Source organism: Dendrobates tinctorius, unplaced genomic scaffold, assembly GCF_039654945.1.
Source record: "Dendrobates tinctorius isolate UK_male_01 unplaced genomic scaffold, ASM3965494v1 ptg000023l, whole genome shotgun sequence".
Taxonomy (NCBI): Eukaryota; Metazoa; Chordata; class Amphibia; order Anura; family Dendrobatidae; genus Dendrobates; species Dendrobates tinctorius.
The window spans coordinates 4,121,045-4,131,141 of NW_027361691.1; the positions used below are offsets into that span (position 1 = coordinate 4,121,045).

The following is a 10,097-nucleotide window of genomic DNA, read 5'->3' on the forward strand; positions in this document are numbered from 1 at the left end:
CCAGCAGAATAGTGAGTGCAGCTCTGGAGCATAATACAGGATGTAACTCAGGATCAGTAATGTAATATATGTACACAGTGACTGCACCAGCAGAATAGTGAGTGCAGCTCTGGAGCATAATACAGGATGTAACTCAGGATCAGTAATGTAATGTATGTACACAGTGACTGCACCAGCAGAATAGTGAGTGCAGCTCTGGAGAATAATACAGGACGTAACTCAGGATCAGTAATGTATGTACACAGTGACTGCACCAGCAGAATAGTGAGTGCAGCTCTGGAGTATAATACAGGACGTAACTCAGGATCAGTAATGTATGTACACAGTGACTGCACCAGCAGAATAGTGAGTGCAGCTCTGGGGTATAATACAGGATGTAACTCAGGATCAGTAATGTAATGTATGTACACTGTACACAGTGTCTGCACCAGCAGAATAGTGAGTGCAGCTCTGGAGTATAATACAGGATGTAACTCAGGATCAGTAATGTAATGTATGTACACAGTGACTGCAGCAGCAGAATAGTGAGTGCAGCTCTGGAGTATAATACAGGATGTAAGTCAGGATCAGTATTGTATGTACACAGTGACTGCACCAGCAGAATAGTGAGTGCAGCTCTGGGGTATAATACAGGATGTAATTCAGGATCAGTAATGTAATGTATGTACACAGTGTCTGCACCAGCAGAATAGTGAGTGCAGCTCTGGAGTATAATACAGGATGTAACTCAGGATCAGTAATGTATGTACAGAGTGACTGCACCAGCAGAATAGTGAGTGCAGCTCTGGAGTATAATACAGGATGTAAGTCAGGATCAGTATTGTATGTACACAGTGACTGCACCAGCAGAATAGAGAGTGCAGCTCTGGGGTATAATACAGGATGTAATTCAGGATCAGTAATGTAATGTATGTACACAGTGTCTGCACCAGCAGAATAGTGAGTGCAGCTCTGGAGTATAATACAGGATGTAACTCAGGATCAGTAATGTATGTACAGAGTGACTGCACCAGCAGAATAGTGAGTGCAGCTCTGGAGTATAATACAGGATGTAACTCAGGATCAGTAATGTAATGTATGTACACAGTGACTGCACCAGCAGAATAGTGAGTGCAGCTCTGGGGTATAATACAGGATGTAACTCAGGATCAGTAATGTATGTACAGAGTGACTGCACCAGCAGAATAGTGAGTGCAGCTCTGGAGTATAATACAGGATGTAACTCAGGATCAGTAATGTAATGTATGTACACAGTGACTGCACCAGCAGAATAGTGAGTGCAGCTCTGGGGTATAATACAGGATGTAACTCAGGATCAGTAATGTAATGTATGTACACAGTGACTGCACCAGCAGAATAGTGAGTGCAGCTCTGGAGTATAATACAGGATGTAACTCAGGATCAGTAATGTAATGTATGTACACAGTGACTGCACCAGCAGAATAGTGAGTGCAGCTCTGGGGTATAATACAGGATGTAACTCAGGATCAGTAATGTATGTTCAGAGTGACTGCACCAGCAGAATAGTGAGTGCAGCTCTGGAGTATAATACAGGATGTAACTCAGGATCAGTAATGTATGTACAGAGTGACTGCACCAGCAGAATAGTGAGTGCAGCTCTGGGGTATAATACAGGATGTAACTCAGGATCAGTAATGTAATGTATGTACACAGTGACTGCACCAGCAGAATAGTGAGTGCAGCTCTGGGGTATAATACAGGATGTAACTCAGGATCAGTAATGTATGTACAGAGTGACTGCACCAGCAGAATAGTGAGTGCAGCTCTGGAGTATAATACAGGATGTAACTCAGGATCAGTAATGTAATGTAAGTACACAGTGACTGCACCAGCAGAATAGTGAGTGCAGCTCTGGGGTATAATACAGGATGTAACTCAGGATCAGTAATGTATGTACAGAGTGACTGCACCAGCAGAATAGTGAGTGCAGCTCTGGGGTATAATACAGGATGTAACTCAGGATCAGTAATGTAATGTATGTACACAGTGACTGCACCAGCAGAATAGTGAGTGCAGCTCTGGGGTATAATACAGGATGTAACTCAGGATCGGTAATGTAATGTATGTACACAGTGACTGCACCAGCAGAATAGTGAGTGCAGCTCTGGAGTATAATACAGGATGTAACTCAGGATCAGTAATGTATGTACACAGTGACTGCACCAGCAGAATAGTGAGTGCAGCTCTGGGGTATAATACAGGATGTAACTCAGGATCAGTAATGTAATGTATGTACACAGTGACTGCACCAGCAGAATAGTGATTGCAGCTCTGGAGTATAATACAGGATGTAACTCAGGATCAGTAATGTATGTACACAGTGACTGCACCAGCAGAATAGTGAGTGCAGCTCTGGAGTATAATACAGGATGTAACTCAGGATCAGTAATGTAATGTATATACACAGTGTCTGCACCAGCAGAATAGTGAGTGCAGCTCTGGGGTATAATACAGGATGTAACTCAGGATCAGTAATGTAATGTATGTACACAGTGACTGCACCAGCAGAATAGTGAGTGCAGCTCTGGGGTATAATACATTACTGATCCTGAGTTACATCCTGTATGTACACAGTGACTGCACCAGCAGAATAGTGAGTGCAGCTCTGGAGCATAATACAGGATGTAACTCAGGATCAGTAATGTATGTACACAGTGACTGCACCAGCCGAATAGTGAGTGCAGCTCTGGGGTATAATACAGGATGTAACTCAGGATCAGTAATGTATGTACACAGTGACTGCACCAGCAGAATAGTGAGTGCAGCTCTGGAGTATAATACAGGATGTAACTCAGGATCAGTAATGTATGTACACAGTGACTGCACCAGCAGAATAGTGAGTGCAGCTCTGGGGTATAATACATGTGTACATACATTACATTACTGATCCTGAGTTACTTGAATTATACCCAAGAGCTGCACTCACTATTCTGCTGGTGCAGTCACTGTGTACATACATTACATTACTGATCCGGAGTTACATCCTGTATTATACCCCAGAGCTGCACTCACTATTCTGCTGGTGCAGTCACTGTGTACATACAGGAGGTAAGGCTAGTTTCACACTAGCGTTTTTGAGCGCAGCGACGGCTTGCGCACGGCCGCCGCTAAGCCCCGCCCCTGCCGCACCTCCGCCGGTAGCTCCGCCTACCGGCGCATGACGCTGCATGCGCCCTCCGTCCCCTATCTTTATCACTGGGGGCGCAGGCCGTGCGCAGTATGCGTTTGGCGGCGCATGCGCCTTTTTGACGGTGCGCCGGCGCAACCAAACTGCAGCAAACGCATACTGCGCACGGCCTGCGCCCCCAGTGATAAAGATAGGGGACGGAGGGCGCATGCAGCGCCATGCGCCGGTAGGCGGAGCTACCGGCGGAGGCGGGGCTTAGCGGCGGCCGTGCGCAGGCCGTCGCTGAGCTCAAAAACACTAGTGTGAAACTAGCCTAACTCAGGATCAGTAATGTATGTACACAGTGATTGCACCAGCAGAATAGTGAGTGCAGCTCTGGGGTATAATACAGGATGTAACTCAGGATCAGTAATGTAATATATATATACACAGTGACTGCACCAGCAGAATAGTGAGTGCAGCTCTGGAGTATAATACAGGATGTAACTCAGGATCAGTAATGTAATGTATGTACACAGTGACTGCACCAGCAGAATAGTGAGTGCAGCTCTGGAGTATAATACAGGATGTAACTCAGGATCAGTAATGTAATGTATGTACACAGTGACTGCACCAGCAGAATAGTGAGTGCAGCTCTGGAGTATAATACAGGATGTAACTCAGGATCAGTAATGTATGTACACAGTGACTGCACCAGCAGAATAGTGAGTGCAGCTCTGGGGTATAATACAGGATGTAACTCAGGATCAGTAATGTAATATATATATACACAGTGACTGCACCAGCAGAATAGTGAGTGCAGCTCTGGGATATAATACAGGATGTAACTCAGGATCAGTAATGTAATATATATATACACAGTGACTGCACCAGCAGAATAGTGAGTGCAGCTCTGGGATATAATACAGGATGTAACTCAGGATCAGTAATGTAATGAATGTACACAGTGACTGCACCAGCAGAATAGTGAGTGCAGCTCAGGGGTATAATACAGGATGTAACTCAGGATCAGTAATGTAATGTATGTACACAGTGACTGCACCAGCAGAATAGTGAGTGCAGCTCTGGAGTATAATACAGGATGTAACTCGGGATCAGTAATGTAATGTATATACACAGTGTCTGCACCAGCAGAATAGTGAGTGCAGCTCTGGGGTATAATACAGGATGTAACTCAGGATCAGTAATGTAATGTATGTACACAGTGACTGCACCAGCAGAATAGTGAGTGCAGCTCTGGAGTATAATACAGGATGTAACTCGGGATCAGTAATGTAATGTATATACACAGTGTCTGCACCAGCAGAATAGTGAGTGCAGCTCTGGGGTATAATACAGGATGTAACTCAGGATCAGTAATGTAATGTATGTACACAGTGACTGCACCAGCAGAATAGTGAGTGCAGCTCTGGGGTATAATACAGGATGTAACTCAGGATCAGTAATGTAATGTATGTACACAGTGACTGCACCAGCAGAATAGTGAGTGCAGCTCTGGGGTATAATACATTACTGATCCTGAGTTACATCCTGTATGTACACAGTGACTGCACCAGCAGAATAGTGAGTGCAGCTCTGGAGCATAATACAGGATGTAACTCAGGATCAGTAATGTATGTACACAGTGACTGCACCAGCCGAATAGTGAGTGCAGCTCTGGGGTATAATACAGGATGTAACTCAGGATCAGTAATGTATGTACACAGTGACTGCACCAGCAGAATAGTGAGTGCAGCTCTGGAGTATAATACAGCATGTAGCTCAGGATCAGTAATGTAATGTATGTACACACAGTGTCTGCACCAGCAGAATAGTGAGTGCAGCTCTGGGGTATTATACAGGATGTAACTCAGGATCAGTAATGTAATGTATGTACACAGTGACTGCACCAGCAGAATAGTGAGTGCAGCTCTGGGGTATAATACATTACTGATCCTGAGTTACATCCTGTATGTACACAGTGACTGCACCAGCAGAATAGTGAGTGCAGCTCTGGAGCATAATACAGGATGTAACTCAGGATCAGTAATGTATGTACACAGTGACTGCACCAGCCGAATAGTGAGTGCAGCTCTGGGGTATAATACAGGATGTAACTCAGGATCAGTAATGTAATGTATGTACACAGTGACTGCACCAGCAGAATAGTGAGTGCAGCTCTGGAGTATAATACAGGATGTAACTCGGGATCAGTAATGTAATGTATGTACACAGTGACTGCACCAGCAGAATAGTGAGTGCAGCTCTGGGGTATAGTACAGGATGTAACTCAGGATCAGTAATGTAATGTATGTACACAGTGACTGCACCAGCAGAATAGTGAGTGCAGCTCTGGGGTATAATACATTACTGATCCTGAGTTACATCCTGTATGTACACAGTGACTGCACCAGCAGAATAGTGAGTGCAGCTCTGGAGCATAATACAGGATGTAACTCAGGATCAGTAATGTAATGTATATACACAGTGACTGCACCAGCAGAATAGTGAGTGCAGCTCTGGGGTATAATACAGGAGGTAACTCAGGATCAGTAATGTATGTACACAGTGACTGCACCAGCCGAATAGTGAGTGCAGCTCTGGGGTATAATACAGGAGGTAACTCAGGATCAGTAATGTATGTACACAGTGACTGCACCAGCCGAATAGTGAGTGCAGCTCTGGGGTATAATACAGGATGTAACTCAGGATCAGTAATGTATGTACACAGTGACTGCACCAGCAGAATAGTGAGTGCAGCTCTGGAGTATAATACAGCATGTAGCTCAGGATCAGTAATGTAATGTATGTACACACAGTGTCTGCACCAGCAGAATAGTGAGTGCAGCTCTGGGGTATTATACAGGATGTAACTCAGGATCAGTAATGTAATGTATATACACAGTGACTGCACCAGCAGAATAGTGAGTGCAGCTCTGGAGCATAATACAGGATGTAACTCAGGATCAGTAATGTAATATATGTACACAGTGACTGCACCAGCAGAATAGTGAGTGCAGCTCTGGAGCATAATACAGGATGTAACTCAGGATCAGTAATGTAATGTATGTACACAGTGACTGCACCAGCAGAATAGTGAGTGCAGCTCTGGAGAATAATACAGGACGTAACTCAGGATCAGTAATGTATGTACACAGTGACTGCACCAGCAGAATAGTGAGTGCAGCTCTGGCGTATAATACAGGATATAACTCAGGATCAGTAATGTGATGTATGTACACAGTGACTGCACCAGCAGAATAGTGAGTGCAGCTCTGGAGTATAATACAGGACGTAACTCAGGATCAGTAATGTATGTACACAGTGACTGCACCAGCAGAATAGTGAGTGCAGCTCTGGGGTATAATACAGGATGTAACTCAGGATCAGTAATGTAATGTATGTACACTGTACACAGTGTCTGCACCAGCAGAATAGTGAGTGCAGCTCTGGAGTATAATACAGGATGTAACTCAGGATCAGTAATGTAATGTATGTACACAGTGACTGCAGCAGCAGAATAGTGAGTGCAGCTCTGGAGTATAATACAGGATGTAAGTCAGGATCAGTATTGTATGTACACAGTGACTGCACCAGCAGAATAGTGAGTGCAGCTCTGGGGTATAATACAGGATGTAATTCAGGATCAGTAATGTAATGTATGTACACAGTGTCTGCACCAGCAGAATAGTGAGTGCAGCTCTGGAGTATAATACAGGATGTAACTCAGGATCAGTAATGTATGTACAGAGTGACTGCACCAGCAGAATAGTGAGTGCAGCTCTGGAGTATAATACAGGATGTAAGTCAGGATCAGTATTGTATGTACACAGTGACTGCACCAGCAGAATAGAGAGTGCAGCTCTGGGGTATAATACAGGATGTAATTCAGGATCAGTAATGTAATGTATGTACACAGTGTCTGCACCAGCAGAATAGTGAGTGCAGCTCTGGAGTATAATACAGGATGTAACTCAGGATCAGTAATGTATGTACAGAGTGACTGCACCAGCAGAATAGTGAGTGCAGCTCTGGAGTATAATACAGGATGTAACTCAGGATCAGTAATGTAATGTATGTACACAGTGACTGCACCAGCAGAATAGTGAGTGCAGCTCTGGGGTATAATACAGGATGTAACTCAGGATCAGTAATGTATGTACAGAGTGACTGCACCAGCAGAATAGTGAGTGCAGCTCTGGAGTATAATACAGGATGTAACTCAGGATCAGTAATGTAATGTATGTACACAGTGACTGCACCAGCAGAATAGTGAGTGCAGCTCTGGGGTATAATACAGGATGTAACTCAGGATCAGTAATGTAATGTATGTACACAGTGACTGCACCAGCAGAATAGTGAGTGCAGCTCTGGAGTATAATACAGGATGTAACTCAGGATCAGTAATGTAATGTATGTACACAGTGACTGCACCAGCAGAATAGTGAGTGCAGCTCTGGGGTATAATACAGGATGTAACTCAGGATCAGTAATGTATGTTCAGAGTGACTGCACCAGCAGAATAGTGAGTGCAGCTCTGGAGTATAATACAGGATGTAACTCAGGATCAGTAATGTATGTACAGAGTGACTGCACCAGCAGAATAGTGAGTGCAGCTCTGGGGTATAATACAGGATGTAACTCAGGATCAGTAATGTAATGTATGTACACAGTGACTGCACCAGCAGAATAGTGAGTGCAGCTCTGGGGTATAATACAGGATGTAACTCAGGATCAGTAATGTATGTACAGAGTGACTGCACCAGCAGAATAGTGAGTGCAGCTCTGGAGTATAATACAGGATGTAACTCAGGATCAGTAATGTAATGTATGTACACAGTGACTGCACCAGCAGAATAGTGAGTGCAGCTCTGGGGTATAATACAGGATGTAACTCAGGATCAGTAATGTATGTACAGAGTGACTGCACCAGCAGAATAGTGAGTGCAGCTCTGGGGTATAATACAGGATGTAACTCAGGATCAGTAATGTAATGTATGTACACAGTGACTGCACCAGCAGAATAGTGAGTGCAGCTCTGGGGTATAATACAGGATGTAACTCAGGATCAGTAATGTAATGTATGTACACAGTGACTGCACCAGCAGAATAGTGAGTGCAGCTCTGGAGTATAATACAGGATGTAACTCAGGATCAGTAATGTATGTACACAGTGACTGCACCAGCAGAATAGTGAGTGCAGCTCTGGAGTATAATACAGGATGTAACTCAGGATCAGTAATGTAATGTATGTACACAGTGACTGCACCAGCAGAATAGTGAGTGCAGCTCTGGAGTATAATAAAGGATGTAACTCAGGATCGGTAATGTAATGTATGTACACAGTGACTGCACCAGCAGAATAGTGAGTGCAGCTCTGGAGTATAATACAGGATGTAACTCAGGATCAGTAATGTAATGTATGTACACAGTGACTGCACCAGCAGAATAGTGAGTGCAGCTCTGGGGTATAATACAGGATGTAACTCAGGATCAGTAATGTAATGTATGTACACAGTGACTGCACCAGCAGAATAGTGAGTGCAGCTCTGGGGTATAATACAGGATGTAACTCAGGATCAGTAATGTAATGTATGTACACAGTGACTGCACCAGCAGAATAGTGAGTGCAGCTCTGGAGTATAATACAGGATGTAACTCAGGATCAGTAATGTATGTACACAGTGACTGCACCAGCAGAATAGTGAGTGCAGCTCTGGAGTATAATACAGGATGTAACTCAGGATCAGTAATGTAATGTATGTACACAGTGACTGCACCAGCAGAATAGTGAGTGCAGCTCTGGAGTATAATACAGGATAAGTAATGTTAGCAGCTCACCGTGGGTCTCCAGCTCTCGCACCAGCGCGTGTGTGTCGAACGTCAGCCTCCTTTGCTCGGATGTGGTGATCTCCACCTGTCTGACATCATAATTAGAGAGAATGGACGAAGAAGATCCAAAGCCTTTAAAAGAAACAGAGACATCACTGTAACTGCAGCACTCAGGAATGAGACGTCTCCTAGAAACTATTTTCTAGCACAGCAGCACAGAGTATTTCAGACGAGCAGTGAGCTGATGTTACAGAGGGGCAGTCACCTCTCGCCCATATGATGACACTGATGGTAACCTATAGCAGGAAGAGCAGACTGTGGAGCGAACGTCGTGCTGCTAATAAAGTTATTTTAAATCAACTTCTGGCCCGCGGCCTCCTTACCCCTGCTGCAGCTCCTCCGTGCTGCTGTGAGCCGACGGCCCGTCCACCTGCACAATGCCCCTCTCATCCTCCGCACTCACTGACAGCTCCTCCGTATCACCGCCCTCCAATCCGGGCAGAGGTTGCGCTTCCCGTGCGTCACTTCCGGAGCGGCGCTTTGCATTGTGGGGCTAATAGTTTTTCCAAAGTGATAGGAGTCGCTAACCGGAAGTAGCCCTGATTACATGGAGCTATGGTAACGGAGGTTGTCTCTGCAGAATAGGCACGTGACAGGCGATAACCCGCCTTCATTATCCGGGAACGTCAGTCAGACTTGAAAACCGTCCAACTGCTGTAGATGGGAAACCGTGTCATCCACAGTGCCCCCATAATAACAGCGATATCCACAGTGCCCCCATAATAACAGCAATATCCACAGTGCCCCCATAATAACAGCAACATCCACAGTGCCCCCATAATAACAGCAACATCCACAGTGCCCCCATAATAACAGCAACATCCACAGTGCCCCCATAATAACAGTGATATCCACAGTGCCCCCATAATAACAGCAACATCCACAGTGCCCCCATAATAACAGCAATATCCACAGTGCCCCCATAATAACAGTGATATCCACAGTGTCCCCATAATAACAGTGATATCCACAGTGCCCCCATAATAACAGTGATATCCACAGTGCCCCCATAATAACAGTGATATCCACAGTGCCCCCATAATAACAGTGATATCCACAGTGCCCCCATAATAACAGT

The 10,097-nt window shown here is 44.7% G+C and overlaps 1 protein-coding gene across 1 annotated transcript in view; it reads right to left on the reverse strand.

Moving 5' to 3' along the window:
• The window catches only part of CCDC90B (coiled-coil domain containing 90B), a 30,925-nt gene extending 21,378 nt beyond the window's left edge, over positions 1–9,547 (reverse strand). The window contains exons 1-2 of the mRNA XM_073569193.1: positions 9,343–9,547; positions 8,969–9,091 (exon numbers count right to left, since the gene is read on the reverse strand). Coding sequence (XP_073425294.1) covers positions 8,969–9,091; positions 9,343–9,409 — 190 coding nt within the window. The 5' untranslated portion in view covers positions 9,410–9,547. The remainder of the gene's footprint in view (positions 1–8,968; positions 9,092–9,342) is intronic.
• Positions 9,548–10,097: the final 550 nt, after the last annotated feature.